Source organism: Microcaecilia unicolor, chromosome 11 (genome assembly GCF_901765095.1).
Source record: "Microcaecilia unicolor chromosome 11, aMicUni1.1, whole genome shotgun sequence".
In the NCBI taxonomy this organism is placed as follows: Eukaryota; Metazoa; Chordata; class Amphibia; order Gymnophiona; family Siphonopidae; genus Microcaecilia; species Microcaecilia unicolor.
In genome coordinates, this window is record NC_044041.1 from 59,469,373 (window position 1) to 59,494,084 (window position 24,712).

Here is a 24,712-nt window from a genome sequence, read left to right on the forward strand (position 1 = left end):
TTCTCTACTGCAGTCTCAGGCTAATCATCTCATTTACTTTCTGTTTCATAGGATTATTACAGTTGGATTCCCTACTGCAGTCTAGGGCTGATCTTCCTCTACATACTCTTCTTTGGGTCTGGTACAGGTGAGCACCTCTCTCTCTTGGCCTTACACACCTAGAAGATAGGTTTCAAAGGGACATATCCAGTACCTAAGATGTTGTCTGGCTAGATTTTCCAGAGTGACATTGTCCCTCTATAGAGTGGATAGAAATGCATACTAGATTTCCCTAAGTGGGTACATTTATCCTTACAAGAAAGGGTCACATAAGGGGTAGAGATAAGATGATGGAGAGAAGCAATATGCATAGAGTTTTATTTTATTTTTAAAGAGATTTTATTGAATTTTTGTTTTACAAGAAAACGTTTTAGAAAAACACAAGGAAAATATTAAAGTTATTAAATTATCTTCATATTTGAACAGTTTCTATATAATGTGAGTAATAGTATTATGGTAAATAAGTACTTAGACCTTAAGTTTCTTTGATATATAGCATTGGAATGGAAAATGTGGGATATATAGGGAGGGGGAGTGGAAGTAGAGAGGGAAGGGGTGGAAAGGAAGGAAAAGAGGGAGTAGAAAAGAGAGGAGAAAAGGTTGCATAGGTTAGCATTTACGCAAACAGTGTATAAATACACATAGAGGATAAATGGCTTTAACAGATTTTTACAATGTATTTAAGTAATACAATGTCATATATTTGAATGTCACAAACAGTACAAGAATAAACATCATGGAGCTAGTTAGGTTTTCCGTTTGCTAAGTAGCGGTCAATTGGTAGCCAAAGAGTGTCCATTGATGATCTGTTAGTTGATGTTGTATGTAATTTTCCCATATTGAATGAAGGCTTGATTTTCCAGTGAAATTATGGAAAATTAGAAACATATATTTGAGAAGCCACATGTCCTTATAGGAAATTCAAAAATTGAAGGAATATCTAATGTCATTTTTGATAAGTATGAATGAGTAGATTTGAGACTATGTTTAAGTTGAATCCAATGAAAGTATTGGTTGGTGTTTAGATTGAATTGCTCTTGCAAAGTTGAGAATGATTTCAGTTTATTGTTTGTTAAGATATGGTCAAAGGACTAGATGTTTTTATTATACCATTCTTTCCATAAAATTGGTTGGTTATTTATTCAGATTTTGGGATTGATTCATAAGGTTGACTGTAGAGTTGTGTCAGAGGGAATGTCCATTTGTTTATCCAATATAATTAAACATGAAAATGCAGTAGATATTAGTATATTATTTTTTTTGCTTATCTTGTAGAGAGAGAGAGGGAGATAGGAACTAAGTGGAAAAGAGTTCCAGATTTCTTTTTCAATTAGTAACCATATTGGAGTATAGCCTGAGCCTGTTATTAGCCATTTAGAGGCTTGTTGCAGAATAAAGGCTTTGTGATAAGAAAGGAAATTGGGGAAGGAGACTCCTGCTTTTTCTTTTGGAAGTTTGAGGGTAGATAGGGCTACAATATGCATAGAGTTGACTTGCTGTTTTGTCCCTGTTCCCCTGTCCGTAGAAATAGTGGGTGAATATAAGAGTTGTCATACTGGGACAGACTGAAGGTCCATCAAGCTCAGTATCCAGTTTCCAACAGTGGCCAATCCAGGTCACAAGTACCTGGCAAGATCCCAGAACAGTAAAACAGATTTTATGCTGCTTATCCTAGAAATAAACAGTGGATTTTCCCATGCCCATCTTAATTAATTAATTATATTTATTTATTCTTCTATCCCACATTATCCAAAACAAGTTTCAGTTCAATGTGGCTTACAGATAGCAATAATATAACAAATTACTTACCATAGACTGTAGTGTTTAGTTAATAATTAATTGAGAAACATTCTTTGAACAAATGAGTTTTTAGTGCTTTTCAGAATTGAAGATAGGTACTTATGCTTCTGATTTCTTTTGGAATTAGGTTCCACCACTTAGAACCTTGATAACTGAAATCAGCTGTATGAACAGTCTTATAAATTACATTTTTATAGCTAGATAAATGTAGAAGCAAATATTCTCTTGATGTTGGTTTTGCATTCCTAGCCAATAGTTACAATTAGGTCCATCTTGTAGTCTGGTACCATTCCAAAGAAAAATTTGAAGATTAAGGTGCACGCTTTAAACATTATATGTGCTCTGATAGGGAGCCAATGTAATGCAATGAATAAAGGAGATGCAATTTGAAGGAATTCTTGTTAAAATAAGATTTAACCCTTTTTAGTTTCCACAGTGTCTTAAATACCTTTGCTATGCCTGCATGTAAATTACTTCCAAGAATTTTAGTTGTGTATCTGTTGGATACACAGTTTGATTCATTATAAAATTTGGATAAGAGGTGTGACAATATGAACTTGATAGCACCAGGAAATTTGTTTTTTCTCTATTCATGTTGAGTTTAAAAGTCATTGCCCACTGTTCCATTAAGTCTAGTCCTTTCCTTGCAATGTACAGTATCTCTGAGGTATCATTAATAAAAGGAACATAAATTGTAAAGTCATCTGCATAGATGAAAGAGCTGAAACCCATGACATGACATTGAACAGAATTGGAGAAATAGGAGACCCCTGTGGTACTCCACATTCTGAAACCAAAGGAGTTGATATGATAGCCTTCATTTTTACTTGGTATGATCTATACGTTAGGAATCCCCTAAACCAGTCATACACAGCACTGCAAATTCCAGTATTATCCAATAGCCTTAACAATACTATATGGTTCACACCATCAAAAGTGCTAGACATGCCAAATTGCAATAATAGAATTTTCTGCCCGTTACTGATTATTTTCCTGAATTGTGTTGTTAATGTAGCTAGCACTGTTTCTGTATGATATTGTGGCCTGAATCCAGACTGGAATTTGTACAAGATTGAGTAATGAGTTATATAATCCATTAATTGTTGGGCTACCAATCCCTCCATAGTTTTTGTTAATAAAGGGATTGAGGCATCTGGTCTATAATTTGTGACCTCGTTTCTTTTGGCCATTGGATTTTTTGGAATCAGCATAAGTATAATGTTACTTTTGTTTGCTGGGAAATAACCATTAGAGAACATGAAAATCAGGTATTGAGTAAGATAATTAAAAAAACAATGGTGATTCCTTTATAATATAGTTGGGACAAGCGTCTAGTAGACAATTTGCATGAGCATATTTGTGATTTGACTGTGTTGACTGATGGTAACTTGAATGAGAACCAACCAGTATCTATTTACTTTGATCAGCTCCTCCAATTTCTTGCGATCATCTAAAAAATCTTCTATGGATATTTGTGGATTGATAAGATCTTTCCTAAGTACATAAGTACATAAGTACATAAGTAGTGCCATACTGGGAAAGACCAAAGGTCCATCTAGCCCAGCATCCTGTCACCGACAGTGGCCAATCCAGGTCAAGGGCACCTGGCACGCTCCCCAAACGTAAAAACATTCCAGACAAGTTATACCTAAAAATGTGGAATTTTTCCAAGTCCATTTAATAGCGGTCTATGGACTTGTCCTTTAGGAATCTATCTAACCCCTTTTTAAACTCCGTCAAGCTAACCGCCCGTACCACGTTCTCCGGCAACGAATTCCAGAGTCTAATTACACGTTGGGTGAAGAAAAATTTTCTCCGATTCGTTTTAAATTTACCACACTGTAGCTTCAACTCATGCCCTCTAGTCCTAGTATTTTTGGATAGCGTGAACAGTCGCTTCACATCCACCCGATCCATTCCACTCATTATTTTATACACTTCTATCATATCTCCCCTCAGCCGTCTCTTCTCCAAGCTGAAAAGCCCTAGCCTTCTCAGCCTCTCTTCGTAGGAAAGTCGTCCCATCCCCACTATCATTTTCGTCGCCCTTCGCTGTACCTTTTCCAATTCTACTATATCTTTTTTGAGATACGGAGACCAGTACTGAACACAATACTTACACTCGACATATTGAGCAAGCTCATCTGCTGGAAGTGAAATGTTAGAAGATAAAGTTATATTTTGGGTATTAAATAAATTGTTCATGAGCCCAATCTTTTTATGTTAATATATTCTTCTCCTACGTATTTTCTGTAGTACTCTTCTTTAGCCCTAGATAATTTACGCTTATAGTCCCTTAAAGCCATTTGCTGTAGCATTTTATTCAATTCTGATTTATCTTTTGACCATTTTCTTTCTATTTTAGTTTTTTCATTGTATTGAGCTCCTAATTATACCATAGTTGAATTTTCTTCTTAGGTCTATTTTTGATTTTTAAAGGGGCTATGTTATCCAGGTTTTTCTTACTTAACTCATCCCATTCATTCATAAAACTTAGGTAATTAGGTATCAATGAGTTTTGAAAAATTGACATAGAAGACCAGAATAGCTGAGGGTCTATCTTTCCTCTAGTCAGAAAAGTTTGCGTGTGTTTCTAAACCCTTTCATTTTCCATTTTGTTTACATTGAATTGTAAAAGTGAGCTGGCTATGATCTGACCATAGTACCTCATCCCACACGTGGTTTTCTATGATGAGGTCATCAATTGCTATAAACCCATGAGCTGATAAATCTAAAAGATGACCTTTTGTATGGTACATGGAGAATTGGGGTATGGTAAAGTCCCATAGGGTTCTGATGTTTTGTGGTCCAAAGCATTTTCTAGATGTAAATTAAGGTCACCTGAAAGAATCAGATCAGGAACATTCATACAAACATTTGATACAAAATCCATGAAATCAGTCACAGCATTAGTCAAATTACCTGGACAATGATAAAATAAGTAGAATTAGCTGAAGTAAGAAAACAATTGGCGTGGAATTATAAAATCACTAAGTTGAACAAACATAAAGTAATCCACGCAATGAAAACATATGGAGCATAAATATATTACCCAAACCAGAATTTTGTAAAAAAGGAAGGAAAAGCCCCAAAAAGCTCAAAATCAGAAAGATTTGTAGAGCTGTCGTGATCAAACCGATCTTCACTTCATCACTGGTAAAAACCTTCCAAAGAATTTTCAGTTTCTTTTATTAGTTTTTATCAATATATCTAAATAGTGCAATCCTTATAGTCCTCCAGCAATCAATATCCGTTACACAACACAACAATGATTTTGCTACTGAGAGAAAAACATGTGATTTATACTAAATTGAACCCGCCGATTCCAAATATGAACTCCGAATTTGCCTGACACGTCTAGATTTTATGTTTAATTTCTTTATTAATTTTCATTTATACAAAGATATAAATCTTTGATGGATAATCCAATATTAAGTAAATATACAACATAATAGGAACATATAACAGAAAAAGAAAAATATTGGGATTCAAATAGTCCACAAATAGAGAGAACCAAGGTTTTATCCATGAAAGTGAAGTTCAGTATTATATTATAAAAAGGAAATATATGTAGGTGGTAGTCCTATATTTAAATTATCCAGCATGCATTTCTATCGGTCAATCATTCTTGATCTCATGCCTATCTAGAAAGGCACATAATTGTTCTGGCTCATAGAATATATATCTATTATTTTCAAAGAAAACTAAACATTTGCAGGGGAATCTTAGCTGGTAGGAAGCTTTAATCGCCAGAGTTCTCTGTTTTAATTCCAAAAATTTCTTCCTCCTTTGTTGTGTCCAACGAGAGATATCTGGGAAGATTAAAACTTTACTTCCCATAAACTCAGGTTGGATATTTTTAAAGTACAAACGAAGCAATGCTTCTTTGTCCTGCAAAAACACAAATGTAATAATCATAGTTGCAAAAGTCTTAATTTCTTCCTTAGATTGCTCTAAGAACTCCGATAAATCCAAAGTCTCTGAGGAAACTTGTTGATCTACATCTCCTTGTGATGAAGCTGGTTGTAACTTCTTTTTATCTCCAAGATAGAATATTTTTTGCAATGGTGGAAGAGATTGTTCTGTATATTTAAATATCTCCTTCAAGAATTTATTGAACATTTCTCTTGCGGAAATATATTTAGTCTGAGGAAAATTTAATATACGTAGATTTAAATTTCTCACAGAGTTCTCTAAGTTTTCAATTTTTCTATGATATAACAATCGATCTCCAGCCATCTGCGATTGTTGCTCCTGTACTTTAGCCAAGTCCCCCTCTAAGGTTTTATGTTTTGAAGAGATTTTTTCAAAGTTATCTTTTATTTCTTTAACTTGTGTTGTATTATTCAATGAGGCAGAAATAAACACAGTACAGACCTTATGCATGGCCTCAAGTGCTGACCATATAGACTCCAGGGTTATCTCTTGGGGTTTCACCAAAGGCTGTATTACCACGGTTTGTAGCGAAGTTTCCTCTCCGGAGTCAGCATTCCGGCTCCCCTCCGCTAACGTTCCTCCTGCCACCATGGTTGGTGAACTCTTCTCCCCCTCCTCGATAGACGCTGACACCACTTCCTTCGACAGGGTCTGCCGCCCCTTCGAGCCGTTGCTTTCCGCGCTCGGAACTATGACGCCGCCGAGTTGTGGTGGCGGGGGAGTTGCTGGACCAAGCGGGCTGAGCGAAATCTCGCCCTCCAAGCTGGGACTCTTCCCAGTCGCAGCTAAGGATTTGCCCGTCGGAGTGGACACCATATACGCTGTTATGGAAGGCTGACCCGAAGAGGGAGGTTGTAATCTCGGGAGGGGAGGTCCCTTTGATTTACCTTTTCTCTTCGGCATAATTCAGAGGAAAAAGGTAAGCTTTTCAATTTCAAGTGGAGAACATTCCTTCCATGCGTCCTACACTGTCGCCATCTTGGTTCCATCACCGACACGTCTAGATTTTAAGTTATACATGCAAAGCCTATTCACTTATAATATTAACTAGTGAAAAAGGCCCATTTCTGAAACGAATGAAATGGGCGCTAGGAAGGTGTTTCCTCAGAGTGTGTATGTCTGAAAGAGTGTGTGTGAGAGTGAGTGTATGAGAGAGAGAGAGAGAGAGTGAATACGCGAGTGTGTGTGTGTGTGTGAGAGAGAGAGAGAGTGAGACTGGGTGTGTGTGAGAGAGAGTGAGACTGGGTGTGTGTGTATGTGATAGAGAGAGTGTGTGTGTGTGATAATGAGAGTGTGTGGGGGGAGGGTCCCCCCTCCCCTCTCCTCACTCCCTCCCAGTTCCAGTGTGGTCCATCCAGTTCCAGGGTTGTTGTCACTCCCCACTCCCCCCCCTCTTCCATGGTCATCCCTACTTCCCAGTTCCAGGTTTGGTCCCTCCCTACTTCCCAGTTCCTGGTCCCCCACTCCCTCCCTCCAGGTTCCAGCTCCTTCCCTCTGTGTTTGATGATCCTCCCTCCCTCCCTGTTTCTGGATCCCTTCCTCCGTCACAGTTGGAGTGTCCTCTCTCCCTCCCAGTTCCAGAGTTTTCCTTGACTTCTCTGCCTTTTCTCCTACATTGCCCTGCCATGCATCATTCCCTTTCTGTTCCCATCCATGGCCCTCCCCCTGAGTTCTGTGGTCGCCCTTGCTCCTGAGATCACTGGTCACGGCCGCCCCCCCCCCCCGCGGCGTCTTACCCCCGTTATAAAGTGCTGCACGCAGCAGGCCAAGCCATCCATGGCCCTGCCCCTGAGATCGGCGGTCACCATTTCCAACCCTGGCACACCAACCTGTTTCTTGGCCCACAGAAGCTCCGGTCTAGTGCTGCACGCAGTACGCCTCGCCAGCCCAGCAGTTCGCTTCCTTTCGGGTCGTCTTCCCTCCTTGTGTCCCGCCCTCTTGTGACGTAGGTTCCGGAAGGGCGGGACACAGGGAGGGAAGAAGACCCGAAGAGAAGCGATATGAGAGGCAGTGTTCGTTCTTTGGGTGATGTTTTCCGCAGGAAAGCGTGTTGTCCTCAGGTTCGTGCCAGGGGGGGGGGGGTCCGGGGGGGGCAGTAACGAGAAGGGAGGGGGGTGTTGGAATTGGAGGGAGTGGTGAGTGTTGAAGTCGGTGGGAGGGACGGGAGGGGCGTTGAAGTGGCAGCGTTGGAGGAAGAGAGTGACATCTGAGTGGGTGGGGGCGTGGTCGGGTGGTTCGAGCAATCCCTTCACTGTTACAGATCCGCCCTCGACGTCATAACGTTTGACGCGAGGGCGGGGCAGAGAGACATTGTGAGTGGGATGGCTTCACCACCATGAATCCACGAACCCTTCAGCCTGGGAGTGACGTCAGATGGCTTCAGAACGTTGTCTTCCTTGACTTCTCTGCCTTTTCTCCTACATTGCCCTGCCATGCATCATTCCCTTTCTGTTCCCATCCATGGCCCTCCCCCTGAGTTCTGTGGTCGCCCTTGCTCCTGAGATCACTGGTCACGGCCGCCCCCCCCCCGCGGCGTCTTACCCCCGTTATAAAGTGCTGCACGCAGCAGGCCAAGCCATCCATGGCCCTGCCCTGAGATCGGCGGTCACCATTTCCAACCCTGGCACACCAACCTGTTTCTTGGCCCACAGAAGCTCCGGTCTAGTGCTGCACGCAGTACGCCTCGCCAGCCCAGCAGTTCGCTTCCTTTCGGGTCGTCTTCCCTCCTTGTGTCCCGCCCTCTTGTGACGTAGGTTCCGGAAGGGCGGGACACAGGGAGGGAAGAAGACCCGAAGAGAAGCGATATGAGAGGCAGTGTTCGTTCTTTGGGTGATGTTTTCCGCAGGAAAGCGTGTTGTCCTCAGGTTCGTGCCAGGGGGGGGGGGGGTCCGGGGGGGGCAGTAACGAGAAGGGAGGGGGGTGTTGGAATTGGAGGGAGTGGTGAGTGTTGAAGTCGGTGGGAGGGACGGGAGGGGCGTTGAAGTGGCAGCGTTGGAGGAAGAGAGTGACATCTGTGTGGGTGGGGGCGTGGTCGGGTGGTTCGAGCGATCCCTTCACTGTTACAGATCCGCCCTCGACGTCATAACGTTTGACGCGAGGGCGGGGCAGAGAGACATTGTGAGTGGGATGGCTTCACCACCATGAATCCACGAACCCTTCAGCCTGGGAGTGACGTCAGATGGCTTCAGAACGTTGTCTTCAGAACGTTGAGGGTGCGTTTTATTATATTAGATGCTTGGGATGCATTTGTGCTAGTAGTGCAGAACTTCCTTGGGAACAGACGAGCTGAAAACTATGCTGAACTAGTAGACAACATGCTTAAAGCATATGAACAACTTGGCTGCCGAATGTCATTGAAAATGCATTTCTTTCATTCCCATCTTGACTTTTTCCCACCCAATTTGGGACACGTAAGTGACGAACATGGAGAGAGGTTCCATAAAGACATTTCTACAATGGAGAACAGATATCAAGGCCGCTGGAATACCAACATGATGGGGGACTACTGCTGGTTTTTGCAATGGGAAAATATGACCGGTCACAAACGCAAAAGTCAGGGTTACGGCGTACGGCAGCAGCGGTAAAAGGCATGCAGGCTCGGCCCTTCTCTCTCTCTCAGCTGTGGTCCCACCCTTGCGGAAACAGGAAATAAGGGCGGAACCACAGCTGAGAGAGAGAGAAGAGCCGAGCCTGCACACCTTTTACCGCTGCTGGCGGCCAATGTAACCCCAACAAAGTAAGTGAAGATGACTTTTAAAATTCGTAGGGAGGGGCCCTGGAACTGGAAGGGAGGGAGGGAGGAAGGAAGGGAGGGACGACGAACCTGGAACTGGGAGGGAGGGGGGACCCTAGAACTGGGAGGAATGGAGGGAGGGAGCCTGAAACTCGGATGGAGGGGGGGACCCTAAAACTCGGAGGGAAGGGGGGACTCTGAAACTTGGAGGGAGGGAGGGAGGGAGGGCAGGGACCCTGAAACTCGGAGGGAGGGAGGGACCCTGAAACTCGGAGAGAGGGAGAACTCAGAGGGAGGGAGGGGTGGACCCTGAAACTCGGAGGGAGGGAGGGATGGACCGTGAAACTCGGAGGGAGGGACCTTGAAACTCGGAGGGAGGGGACGACCCTGGAACTCGGAGGGAGGGAGGGAGGGAACAACCCTGGAATGGAGGGAGGGAGGGAGGGTGGGGGGGCGACCCTGGAACTCGGAGGGAGGGAGGAGGGGAACGACCCTGGAACTTGGAGGGAGGGAGGGAAGGAAGGGGGGATGACCCTGGAACTTGGAGGGAGGGAGGGAGGGGAGGACGACCCTGGAACTCAGAGGGAGGAGGGGAACAACCCTGGAACTCAGAGGGAGAGAGGACGACCCTGGAACTGGGAGGGAGGGAGGGGGATGACCCTGGAACTGGGAGGGAGGGAGGGAGCGGGGACCCTGGAACTGGGAGGGAGGGGGGCGCCCCTGGCACTCAATCTCACACACACACTATCTCTCTCACAGACACACTCGCACCCAGTCTCACTTTCTCACACACTCGCACATTCACTCTCTCTCTTTCACACAGTCACTCTCACACACTCTCTCTCAAACATACACTCCGAGAAAAACCTTGCTAGCGCCCGTTTCATTTCTTTCAGAAACGGGCCTTTTTTACTAATATATATATATATAATTGTATAATACCAGAAAGCAGCAAAAATAACTAGAAATCATGAGAGGCCATTTTAGAAAGTGTTTTCCAAGTATAACGCCTGCTTCACATGCAGACAGGTTTCTATAAATCGCATGACCGTATACACACAAAAGGCAATTTGATAACTGAGGCTGCATTTGCACATGTAAATGTACAGAATAGTATCACTTTCACAGGTAAATGTATCCTCACACATTTAAGTGGCAGCAAAGAGATTCAGGGCTATTCGGTTAGGGTGCAGGTAGGTGGTACAATCATAAGGAGCTGCAGTGACACTTGAATTAGGCTTCGTTGGTTCTCAGACCACTGCACTAGCCATTAGGCTACTTCTCCACTCCAAATGACCCCATTAATCATGAGATTTTGATAGCAAGGTTCGGTGACTTTGTATCAAGGGTAAAGTCGAGCAAGGGTTTGAATGTCTTCTGCCTGGCAGAATGCAAAGAGTTTTATTGATTTATTTCTTTAATGTAGCATGCCTCATCCTAAGGATTTAAACGCAGGACATAGCCAATATGAGCTAAGCCACCTTCTCAGTTGTAGTTCTGATCTATGGCTAGAGGCAGGATGTGATCAGTAGGAACAGTGTTAGCTTCTCAGCTGCAATTCTGACCTGTAGAAACTAGAGACAGGACAGGCCCAGTAGCAGTCGTGCCAGTTTGTCAGCTGCAGTTCTGACCTGTGAACCTTAAAGGCAAAACATGCTCAGTAGAAATATGGATACTAGCGGCAGGATATGGCCAGTATGAATTGCATCAACCTCTCAGCTGCTGTTCTGACCTATGGACACTACAGGCAGGACAAAGTCAATATGAGCTGAGCCACCTTCTCTATTGCAGTTCTGACCTATAAACACTAGAGGCAGGACGTGCCCAGTAGCAGTCGTGCCAACTTCTCAGCTGCAGTTCTGATCTATGAATACTAAAGATTCTCTGTCTTGTCCATGGAGCATACCATACCGGTTCTCCTTCCTTTCTTTTTTCTCTTACTATCCCTTATATTCCATTTAGACTGCTCCAATCTCTTGACTCTCACCGTTTGGTTCCCCCCCCCCCCCCCCCCCCCCACACTCAAACAGAGAGGAAAGAAAAAAATTAAGAACATTGGTGAGTCTGTGTGAGGCTGTTGGAAAGGAATCAATGTCATCATCTGACTTGCTCTGTTATTTTGCTTTCTCCAACAGGAGCCAGTGTGGCGATTATTTCTGAAATCTTCACCCAGTCCTCCCGAGCTGCAGCCTTTGTGTTCATTGGAAGCTTCACCTGGGTGGGGATCTACCTGATTGCAATGATCTTCCCTTTCATTGTAGTAAGTGATTTTGGTCTTACCTCATAAATCAGCCTGGGACCTCTGTACATTGCCATGTGCTGGAAAAACCTGTAGATGTAGCAATGCTTTCCTGGTGGTCCAGTGGCTCCTGTCACAAAAAGATTTGGTACAATATACTTACAAATAACCAGCTGCAAACCTCTACTCATCTGCCCCTGAGCCACTCATGAAGGGACACACAAAGAGGACAGGATGTCCTTTCGACATGACACCTCAGGGGACGGCACTCTTTTAAGTGGTTTGGATGATGTCACCACTAACGTCTGTGTTTGAATTGCTGTTTCTCTTAATAATGGCTAATGGAGTTTTCTTTTAGGAGAGAGCCAGATTCTATTACTGGCCAGTGTCCTGTCTCATATAAATACTTTGGTGGCATCACTCATAGTCCCTGCTGGGAGAAGCTGTCATGTAGCAATGGACCTCACTCTAGTTCCCTCAGTCACAAGAGATTGTGTGTGGAGGAAACTGGGTGGGAAATGAGGCTAAAAATTTTGAGAATGCAAAGCAGGCAGCAGACAAGTTCCATCTCAAGCCTCCTTCCATGTGAAGCTCACTCAAAGCAGTCATAGAGATAAGGTGTTAAGCAATACATGAGACAGGATGCTGGACTTGATGGACCTTGCTCTGACTCAGCATGGCTTTTTCTTGTGATCTCTCTCTCTCTGTCAGATTCAGGGACAAGAAACTTTCTTGCACTGATGTTATCAAAGTAAATTATAAAGCCATAATTAAGAAAAGAACCACAAAGCACGAAAGACCGTGAGATCAGGCCTTAAGGACAATTTCCAAATGTCGGTGTTGGTCCATACAGTCCCTGCTCAAGTTACATTTCATTCTTGCTGCTCTCCTGCTGTTTCATCCAGGCTTATACTGAATTTTTCCTGCTCACCCGCTCATTTATTTGTGGAAAGTCTTTGATTTTCTGTTCTATCTTTACATTTTGCACAGTACAGGAGGAAATGCATTTCTGCTTCTATTTCTCCTTCTATTTCTGACTTCTTGGCATTTCTCTGCATATTTCTTTTTCTTATTTATGGACCTTTATTCTGTGCTAGGTAAGAATCACTCTGTGCTCTGCAGGTGAGACTGAGCTCTCCTGCAACTGTCCTGCTTATTCGGGAATTCTGTACTTGCTGAATTGCGAGGCATTGAGACATTTGACCTTTTCAGAAAGCATTTAAATGCCCACTTGTTTAAGCGCAAGCTTTTCCATCACTAGCTGATCCTGGGATACTAGTTAAATTGATTTCTTGGTTATGTGAATAGCCAGATACGGGGTGAGTTGTATAGCTGTTTATTTCTAGATGAGAGGATGGTAAGGTACTGTTAAGAACGGATTTGTTGCTTGTTCCCATTGATTATATTTGCACATTATTTGAAGCATTTTAACTGGGTATGTTTTATTGTTACTCACCAAGAACAGTAGATTGTCCAGGCTGTAATTATTTTAATAAATAAATAAATAAATATAGGGCTGTTAACTTGTAAACCCTCTAGGGACAGGAAAATACTTGCTGTACCTGAATGTAACTCACCTTGAGCTACGACAAAAAAAAAAGCCTGAGCTAAATCAAACCTTTTGCATTCCTCCTGTGCTATTCTTTAGCACAGCATTTTTACTTGAGATTTTTCCCCTCATTAGATGGCTTTCTGCATCAGGAGTAAGACTAGCACAGGAAAATCTGCAGGAAACAGCTGTGCTAAAGCATAGTACAGTTTACTGTATGGGTCCCAAAATATTTAAATCTTGGCTTGGCTCCTATCTCCATGGCTGCTTGGACTGCTGTGATTTTCTTTTCCAGCTGGCTGACTGACACACTGGGACATCAGCAAAGTTAGTCATTTCCATTTCCTTCCCTTCAGCTCCAGAACATACCTCTTTTCATCACTCTTTGAAGATCTGGAGCTCAGATCAGGGTCCTCTTTTCCTTGAAAGACGGATCCAGAGAGGTTTACTCTGTCAAAGCGGGGGATATTCTCCATTCCACTGCTGATGCCCTCACGAACAGCTGACCACACTAGGAGCCCCTGCTGTCTTTCTCATCTGTAATTCCCCCATGGTTCACAGATCAGCAGCTCCCACCAGATGATGCTTTATTGATACTGAGCACCATGAGGTCCAAACAGCTGAGCGGTGAACCACAGGGGCAATGAGAGAGAGGAGTGCAAGCTGCACTTCTCTGTCTGTGGCTCCTAGACTACAGGAGGTTGGATAATCATCTAGCTTGACTAACCCATGCAGTGGCTCTGCCTGTAGATTTTAATCAAGAAACTCTGCTGAGAATTTTAGGAATATTTGATATTTGTCCTTGCACTGTTGTGTCCAACATGTACTGTGGTGAACATTTGTAAAGATTTTGAGGGAGGGTATGGGAGACTGTTATTTGTTTTGATCTGTGGATCTATGGAACCAGGTTTGAGAGGTAAGACTGGGGTCTCATAATATATAGTAACATAGTAGAAAAAAGACCTGCACGGTCCATCCAGTCTGCCCAACAAGACAACTCATGTGTGCTACTTTTTGTGTATACCCTACTTTGATTTGTACCTGTGCTCTTCAGGACACAGACCGTATAAGTCTGCCCAGCACTATCCCCACCTCCCAACCACCAGCCCCGCCTCCCAACCACCAGCCCCGCCTCCCAACCACCGGCTCTGGCACAGACTGTATAAGTCTGCCCAGCACTATCCCCGCCTCCCACCACCGGCTCTGGCACAGACCATATAAGTCTGCCCAGCACTGTCCCCGCCTCCCACCACCGGCTCTGGCACAGACCGTATAAGTCTGCCCAGCACTATCCCCACCTCCCAACCTCCAGCCCCGCCTCCCACTACCGGCTCTGCTATCCAATCTCGGTTAAGCTTCTGAGGATCCATTCCTTCTGGACAGGATTCCTTTATGTTTATCCCACACATGTTTGAATTCCGTTACCGTTTTCATCTCCACCACCTCCCGCGGGAGGTCATTCCAAGCATCCACCACTCTCTCCGTGAAGAAATACTTCCTGACATTTTTCTTGAGTCTGCCCCCCTTCAATCTCATTTCATGTCCTCTCGTTCTACTGCATTTGTCTCTTTGGTGGGTTATGTTATAGCGAATGTCAATTTGGCCCTGTACTGAGGGGTCTCCACAGTCTTCTCACTAAGGAGTGATAGGCCTGGGCTTTTACAGTAATTTAAAATCTCTTCCTTCCACTGTTCATTACACTGTTCCTTTGCTTTTTTAAATTACTAAACTAAGGTATCTTTACCCCAGACACATGCTTCTTCCCCTGATGCAAAATTAAATCTCACTGCTCTCCTGTATGTGCATTGCAGTCTCAATATAGAATAATTTTCTCTTTTCTTTGGAGAGTAGTAATTTCAGATTGAATAGTTGTTAATATTATGGATCAAAAGAGAGAATCTTTCAGGGATACAGAAAGGACACAGAGGTAGGTGTCATGCAGCATGTGGAGTAAATCTCTCTCTCTCTCTCTCTCTCTCCTTCTCCCTATCCCCTCTCTACCAGGAAAGTATGGGTCAGTATTGCTTCCTTATATTTTTGAGCTGCATTGTGTCTTCGTGGATTGTCATCTTCCTGTTTCTTCCTGAGACCAAGGCCAAGTCAAGCCTGGAAATAATGATGGAATTCAACAAGTTAAACTTTGGTTCAGAGCACATCCGTTCCACTTCAGAAAACCCTCACGAGGCCAGTGAGAAATGCTCCAGGCTCTAAGCTTCTTACGGTCAGTCTTTAAAGATACTGACAAGACTGGTGACTCTACTCAAAATGGACTGTTAGCACAAACCTCTCATATCCCTGTCATGCCACAGCTCCGGTTCAGTGCCTTTCTTTTGTGGTCCAGTATTTTCCTCTGGCTCCTTTGGTATTTCAGCACCATCAGAACTATCTTCTTTTGGGCTGTAGCATAGGCAATTGTTGACTTAGATGTTCAAGGAGATTAAAATGGGGAGGGATGGGATGTGGCAGGGCAAATTAAAATCCTTGGGGTGGGAAGGTAACACCTATATCAGCAATAAATGGACAATGTAGGCACTTCTGAACATAACAGGGAAAGACCTCTTTACTTTGTCCCCCCCCCCCCCCCCCCCCACCAGTATGTCTGTTATTGATAGTAATAGGCGCAATACACACTGAACACACTCCAAGGAATTATGTGCCAAAAAAAATCAAAATAATGCACTATATGTAGGTACTTTAACACTTGGCTCCCAGTCAGCTTTAGCCCCCCCCCCCCCCCCCCCCAAGTCCAGCATCTTCCTGTTGGCCAAGTGAATAGTGATGTTCAACAGTGTAACAGAAATCCATTAGTTACTGGCACCCATAAAATAATTTGTCTGTCAATGTTTTCGACTGGTTGCCAAATGACCACCAGGCTTCAGATCTACTGGCTTTTAGTTTATTGTTGAATTACCAAACATGTTTGGATTATGAATGATCTGTATCATCCATACCTAATGATTAGATCAGTGGGCTGAGAACCAGGGAAATCAAGTCACTTAACTCTCCATTGCCTGAGGTACAGACTTAGACCATAAACTCTCCAAGAACAGGAAAATATTAACTGTATCTGAATGCAACTCACCTTGAAAAACTACTGAGAAAAATGCGAGCTTGATCCAAATCCATAATCCAGTACCAAGCATATTCTGAATTAATACAAAGCCCTACAAAAGTCACTCAGGACTATAAAGCAATTCTACCTTAACACAGTAGTACTAACTTCCAGGAGTCCATACAACAAGGGTTTACCTAGGTAAAGGCAGTGCCATTAACACTACAGCAGGCACTAGAACATCAATACTCCTATTGAAAACTAAGCAAACCAGATTACTACAGATTAATCCTTCACAGACATTCAATGCTAAGAGAATACCTGCAGAACATAGATGGACCCTCACCAAGTATAGAATAAGTAACCAGAAACTAAAAATGGAAATATGTAGACAAAATTAAATTGAACCCTCCCCCCCCCCCCCGGAAGCCAGAGTTTGCAAAAAGTGCAACACCAGAAAAAGAGGAACCATGATAAATGTCCTCATGTACTGTGAGAAATGTAAAGATAGCAGAATTCAAAAACTGATATAGTTCACTCACTAAATTAAAAAATGAATAAATATAAGTAAAACAAAGGGTGATGCCTTTTTATTGGACTAGATACATTTTTTGACTAGCTTTCAGAGGCCAAAACCTACTTCCTCAGGTCAGGATACTATTTTTCTTTTTCCTGACATATCAGATTTGGACACTCAGAAAAATATTTCTGGCTGCCGTTCCATCGACTAAGCATGCCAAAATGTTTGAACTTTGGCTCATTCTTCTGAATGAATGACTGCACTGCATCTTCCCTGTCTTTTTATTTCCTGTTTTGATTAATAAACTCTTATTAAACGTATCCTGGCTCATGGCTTCCAACCTGCACAGCCATGTTCTCTCCTCTTTCTGTCACCATTTGGCCTCTCTCTGCCTTGGATCTGAACGGGCTGACTATATTCTGGCCTGCTTCTCATCAGAGACTCAGACTTATACAAGGCTAAGCTGCTGAGTTTCTGCTGGGCCTTTGGAAAGTACCCCAAGAAATCTTGCCCCAGCAGTTGAATTTTACGGGCTGTGCAGAGTTTAGCCGCTACAAAAGAGGTGGGGCAGGTGGAATTGACTGCACCACAACCTAGAATTCATCAAACTCAAAGTAACTTCTGATTCTTCTAAGACATTTCAAAACTAGAAAAGTCTTTTTGATTACTGAATTTACTTGGAAATCAAAAGATATAGTAAGGTCTAATATAATACCTAATACTTTCAAAGATGTTTCAAGTGAAAAAGTCATCCCCTGGTACTCAAAACTTTGAATCCAAGAAGGATCACTCCTCCAATGTAACACAATGAATTTTGTTTTTTCTTTGTCAAGCTTTAAAGAATGTGACAAGACTCCGCTCTCAACTACGTCAAAACACTTTTCTATTTTTTAACGTAGTAGAAAAGGGGACCAACACAGTAATATCATCTGCATAAATGTATGTTTTAATATCCAATCCATTTCATTGTTCCCCAAGAGTTTGCATCAAGATATTAAATAAAATAGGAGACAATGGTGAACTCTGGGGGAAACAATTCCATATTCAATATGCAATGTTAATAATAGCTTATGATCAACAAGGTTGAAAGCATTTGATAAATCAAATTGCTTTATTTTTGTCTGATTTCCTTTGGGTATAAAACATCTTGCTTCTAAAACTAAAGTTCCCATCACAGTCTCCATACTAAACCTCTTTGTTCTGTATTTATACACCATCAATAAACAGAAAAGCATTCATCACTATTCCAAGCCATCACACAACTGTGACACTTGATAGCCAGATATGGACCAGTGACTGAAGACTGTGGTTCTGGTGGATACATTAGACGAGAAGGGGGTAGTTCTGAATGAAGCTCATGGCCATAGTCCAGAAGAGGCCAGTTCCAAAATGAGCCAGAAGCCCAATATAGTAGCACGAAATTGCCAAAGAAATTATGGCCAGACCAAAATACCTGATTCTGTAGGAAGTTCCAAGAAGAGAATATATCATTATTTATTTTCAGTACTTGATATACTACAAGTGATTCCTGAGGCGACTAGGTGTTAATGTTTATTATACCATTTCATATACCTCCAATCTTACATAGATCATGGCGGTGAACAATAAAAAATTACATATCATATTACAGAAAAGAACTCCAGTGTCAGACAGGATAGACCTAAAATACAAGCCAGTCATCTCCCAAACAACTACATCCATAGCATGGATTATCTTTATAATTGCAATTATGGTTTACAGTTTTTATTACAGGCTCCTTGCACTGTCTCTAATGGTCTCACAATCTATATTACATATTGTACCTGGAGCAATGGAGGGCTAGGTGAATTGCCCAGGGTCACACAGAGCTACAGAGAGAATCAAACCCACTTCCCCAGGATCTCAACCCACTGCACTAGCCATTAGGACACTCCTCCACACCAGATGGAGAGAAGGGGTACAAAAATGGTACTGAAAAAAACACATTTATCTACAGGTGACTACTGTAAGACTCTGAAGACCTGTATCTAGCCCTGAACTAATCATTGGATTTTGTTTTTATTTCAATTCTATTGGAAAGCCATGTTTCATTGGACACAGTTTTTGCTACTGAACTTTACTCACATTACAACAGTGTATTGCTAATAAAGAGAAGGCTTCACAAGATCAGAAACCCATCTGTATATTCACTGGAGATGTCGCTCAGGTTATAAGAACAGCAATGGCTCCAAGTTTCAAGACATACAGGGGTCAATTCTATAAACTGGTGCATAGAGGTATGTGGAGAGAAACCACCAAAGGTGGAGGAATGAAGACACCACTATGATATTCAAAAGCATTTAACTGGCCAGGATCAGCACCTGGCTGGTTAAATGCTCCATAACCGGCTATCTGCGAATTTTCAGTGGGACATGGCCAGCACGAGCTGCTGAAAATTTGCAGTTAGCAGCTAGCACATAGCCGGCTGTATTGTGCAATATAACCAGCTATCCACCGATTTTCAGTGCATCGCTGGCTAAGGCCTATCGTTGGCTGGTTCAAACTTAACCAGCCAGTACTGAATATCAGCTTGGCCAGTTAAGTTTTACCGGCCAAAAATAAACTGGATATTCAATGCCAGTCACCAGAAACAGCCCGACATTAAATATCCGGGCTCTGTTCCAACCACAGGAGTTAACCTGGTTATCTCCCGCAGTCTGAATATTAGGTCCATGGCTTTTGAGTCAGGCTTTTAATGGGTCTTACACTTGCTTTACTGTTTGAAATTTATGTTTCAGTTATGATTTTTTTCATTACATTGTTCCTTATGTGTTTCAGTTACATATTGGTTTTCAGGATGAATTTATTTGCAAAACATCTCTTCCTTTTGCGGCATGTCCTGTCTTTGAATGTATAACATTACGGTCTTGTTAACTTCTGATCAAATTCTAGTTTTTGTGAATCGCTTTTATATTAGATTGAAGAGCGGGTATATCATATCTTGTTAATAAAAAATTTAAAAATGTGAATCTGTCAAAGTACTAAGCTGCACCTTGGGGGAAAATTCTATAAATGGCACTGAAAATTAGGTTTTGCAGTGCTCAGATTTTGCTCGAGTGCCTTTATTCCATAAAAAATGGATTCGGCCCATAGCAACCCTCCATCATAGCACCAGTCCCGCCTGGTAGGCGGGACTGGTGCTATGATGGAGGGTTGCTACGGGCCAAATCCATTTTTTTTTACTTAAAATTTTTATTGTGTATTTTCTTATGTTTACAGTTGAAACCATAAAATCATTAAATGTACAACAATGTTTTGGTCCGTCTCTTTCCATTATCTCAACGTGATGGACTTTCCAACTCCCTGGTGTTATAAACATCAACACAACCCATTAATTCCAAACTGTTTCCCGTAAACATTACCCTCCAACCATGTTTCCCCCTATATTTTCCCTATTAATTATTCTCGTACCAAACACTGGTGATATAATGAACATTACCCCCATACCCCCCCCCTTCCCCCCCCCCCCCCCCACTTAATATATACCTATGGTCCCCTAATACTACCCTCCCCCTTCCCCCCTGCCCCCCTCCCTGGAACGTGTCTCAACCCCCTCTAAAGTCTCTCAACCATTTGCTGAAGGCACTCGAGCAAAATCTGAGCACTGCAAAATAAAAAATATAAAAATTGAGTAGTTATACATACAAAGAGATATTCTGGTGGAATTGGTAACCAGTTGGAGCTGTTTAGAACCCAAAGTTTAGTACTGAAAATTAGGTGTCAATAAAAATCAGCACTCAACATTATTCTATACAGGGAGCTCCGGGATAAGTGCACTTTATGGAATAACATTGAGTACCGAATTCCACACTCAGCTTTGGGCACAAGAACGTATGCCAGCTGAAACCTGGTGGAAATCCTGGCACGCAAGTTGGGTGCAGATCCCCACTATTCTGTAACACTGCTTGCATCTTTTGTGAATGCTTCGACCCACCCATTCACCTCCTATGTCCACATCCCCCTTTGAGTTGCTCATGATCCAATTTAGACCATTGTTACAGAATAGTGCGAAGCCAGATCGACAGCCAAATCCTAAGTAGTGCCAATTAAGTGCTTGTTAATTCCAATATTTAAATCATTGGAGCCCATGTCTATGTGAATACATATCTTATGAAATGTTTTTGAGGTACTTTCTTCTGCCAGATGTTAGAACAGCTGGTGCTGAATCATGCCCTGTGACATAACACACACCTGATCTGGTTATTCATTAATGTAGATGAAAGCTTCCTACCTTCTCTGACTCTATTTCCATCCCTCATACCTTTCCCCTATTAGTGCAATACCATTCTGCAAAGATTAACCCAAAAACACATTTATGAAGCCTTGGCCAACTACTGTCATTCTAATCATCAGGAAAATGGAAAAGCTGCTTAATCAGTGATTTTTCTTTTAAGGTTAATGGCATACAATAATGTTAGCACAGCTGGCTAATCTGTAACCAGAGAGTAAAAATGATGACTTGCTATGACTCAGGAGAACCCGACCACAGCTAGATGGAGTTTACAAAATAAAGCACTCCTTTTTCTGTTTTCTTTATACCTGTTTATATTTGGAGGATCATTATGACATATTTCTTTTTTTTGGGGGGGGGGGGGGGTAACTTTTTAACAGTGGTAAAGCACACAATCTTGCCCTCTCCTTACACAGACATATGGGACTCTTAACCCAATAACAGAGGAGAGGCTTGACAAAATCTTGAGAGGCTTCCAACCAACCACCTGCTCCTTCAACCTCTGCCCAGAAAAGATAATACAGCAGGTAAGAAGGAGCCTCACAGAAAGGGCCACACAAATCATGAACGCCTCTCTATGTAATGGACAACTACCAACAGCATTAAAAAAAACAACCTTGACCAAGACAAGCTCAAAAATTGCCAGCCAGCATCTAACATTTTATTTCTAGGGAAACATAGAACAGTCTACATTCAGCTTAACAATTGGCCAGAAGAGAGAAACTGGCTAGATCCATTTCAATCTAGACTCAAACCTGGTTATCGAATGGAGACAGTCCTCGTATCCCTGCTAGATGAGCTTCACAGAAACCGAAACAGGGGATTTGCCTTGGTGTTAGTACTGATGGATTTCTCAGCAGCTTTTTACACTGTGGACCATAATATCATGCTAGAATGACTGGCAGAAACAGGTATCAGTAGCACAGTACTTGGCTGGTTCAGATCCTATCTATCAGCTACACAACAATTTATACTGTTTAGTAGCCCCTCATTGCAACTGTTGGCAGTGACCTGTGGGGTACCACAAGGATCAATAATATTTGCTTCAAGCCACTAGTTGAGCTGATTCAGTCGACTGATACTCAGTTCTATATCTACACCAGGGGCTTAGCCACAGGGGAACTTGGGGGCCTGCCCCTCCCATTTTGGACTCTAGCCCCCTCCAAAATTGCGAGGATGCCCAAGCCCCACCAATTGAAGAGGTCCACTGCCTGAGCCCCCAGCTTTGCTGCTGAGCAGTGCTTAAGTCAGTGGTGTGCTTCTGGGGGCAACAGCAGCATTCTTATGCATGCTCAGTTCAGCAACCCAAGCATGCTCAGCAACTGAACTGAGCATGCCTGGGAATGCCAGCGTCAGCGGCTGAAGCACACCGTCAACTTCCTCTCTGCGCAGGCAGTAAAGGTAAGATTTAAATGTGGGGGAGGGAGAGGGAGCTGAGAGGAAATACATGACCCCTTCAGTCCACCCCTGGTCCCTCACCCCCAAATGGACTCTTGCTACACCCCTAATCTGTGCAGCTGACTTGTAGCTATTCTTACATGTTGAACCAGAGTTACTGACAGCCTTGGATAAGCTGCAATTCCAGAATAAGTTAAAAACAAACTTTGCCTAAGTACAAGTACAACAGAGCTCCTGTGGGTCCTTAACACAAGTGGTCCCTTGCCTGACATCAAAATCCCCTTTGGGAGCTATGAACTCCCCCTTAAATCACAGATCACGAACCCTGAGGTACCGCTAGACTCAATACTTTTGCCTTGCATAGCGAGATGGCTCGGTCCCTAAAGGGAGTGGCTCATCTGCGCCCTCCGCTATGCCCTTCCTTCTCTTCATGAGATCCCAATCTGGTGCTCTTGGTGCTGTCCAAGGTTTCATTTGAGCATCTGCACTCAGTTTTCACCAAGGACCTTACTATTAGGGCAGTTTTTCTGGTAGCTGTTACCTCTGCTTGATTAATCTCTGAGCTGCAGGCACTATTTTGCCGGCACCCACACCTGTCCTTCACAGAGGACTCAGGGTCCTGTGTATGGTCCTCTACTTTCTGCCAAAAGTGGTATCTCAATTCCATGTTAATCAGGAGGTCTGCTTTCTCTCCTTTTGGTGGAAGGTTCAGTTCCTGGGGATCTGAAGCTCCACAAGCTAGATGTCCGGAAGACTATGCTCCTGTACCCAAGGGGAATGAATGAATTTCATCTCTGTCCAACTGTTTGTGCTTTCCATGGCCCTTGGAAGGGCCAGGCACCCTCTAGGCCTCCACTGGAAGGTGGATCAAGGCAGCTATTTGAGTCTATCTACTTTGACAAGAATCATCCTGGATGTTCTAATCAAAGTACTGGAAGTTAGAAGAAGTCTGGGAATATGAGATTCTCCTCATTCACTGACTGTACAAGTCAGTTATCTCCCTTTCATTCCAAGACCCATCTGAAAAACAAGGGGCAATGGAGTGGAGGAGTAGCCTAGTGGTTAGTGCAGCGGACTTTGATCCTGGGGAAGGGGGTTCAATTCCCACTGCAGCTCCTTGTGACTCTGGGCAAGTCACTTAACCCTCTGTTAACACAGGTACAAATAAGTACCTGTATATACTATGTAAACCACTTTGAATGTAGTTGCAAAGACCACAGAAAGGTGGTATCAAGTCCCATTCCCATTTTCCTCCAGGCAGCTGTCCAACCTTTTTTGAAGTCCGCTAAGTTAACCGCCTTAACCACCTTTTCCAGCAGCGAATTCCAGAGTTTAACTACGCATTGAGTGAAGAAAAATTCCCTCCGATTCATTTTAAATTTACCACACTGCAGCTTCATCGCATGCCCCCTTGTCCTAGTATTTTTGGAAAGTGTAAACAGACGCTCCACATCGACCCGTTCCATTCCATTTATCTTATAGACCTCTATCATATCTCCCCTCAGCCGCCTTTTCTCTTATGCACTTAAACTGAAGAAATGAAAGTTGGTTTATGAACTGGTGTTGGTTTGATGTTGATCCATTAAAAGAAAGTTTAAAATTTCTCTATTGAGACTGCTAGTCATTATTTGAAAAGTGGACTCTTATACCCTTCGACTTACTGGAGATTTTCTTCGGCCTGGCCTATGCCCAGCTCATCTAAATACAAATTTGTTTTGTGAATCCTGGTCCCAGGCACATGATCCAGGGCACTTAGCCGGTGACCCTGACTGAGAGGTAAACCAGGGTTACAAAAATGGTGCCTGTAACATGAGGCAAAAGGGGTGATCACACCAGGGTAGAGACATTGTTATAAACAATAATTTTTTGGGACTGAATGTTTTTTTTTCAGGACTGTAACCTGTTTGAGCAAAGGTATTGAAGTTGAGTGTCCGAGCTTGTGTGGAGCCCTGTTTCCCGCGAGGTTGAATCATGTGGAAAGACCTTGGCACAAAACAAACACAAAGAAGCACCCCAGATCTGCACCAGAAATAGAAGAAAACAAGAAGCGGGTCCAATGAAACAAAATTCTTTATTAAAATGTCACCTGACGGTCCATGTTTTGCCCTCAGGGGCAGAGCTACCAAGCATAATCATAAAAAGCAATCAAATCATAAAAACAAACATGAATATATATTCAATACACAAGTAACAAAAA

The 24,712-nt window shown here is 42.9% G+C and overlaps 1 protein-coding gene across 3 annotated transcripts in view; it reads left to right on the plus strand.

Annotated features, from left to right (window-relative positions):
- The window catches only part of LOC115480574 (solute carrier family 2, facilitated glucose transporter member 9-like), a 60,273-nt gene extending 35,826 nt beyond the window's left edge, over positions 1-24,447 (plus strand). For 2 of the 3 annotated variants that reach the window (XM_030219353.1, XM_030219354.1), the window contains exons 10-12: positions 52-127; positions 11,644-11,768; positions 15,301-16,009. In XM_030219353.1, coding sequence (XP_030075213.1) covers positions 52-127; positions 11,644-11,768; positions 15,301-15,507 — 408 coding nt within the window. In that variant the 3' untranslated portion in view covers positions 15,508-16,009. Of the gene's footprint in view, positions 1-51; positions 128-11,643; positions 11,769-15,300; positions 16,010-24,406 lie in introns of those variants that run through there. The other variant, XM_030219355.1, reaches the window with a different exon arrangement.
- The last annotated feature ends 265 nt before the right edge of the window (positions 24,448-24,712 follow it).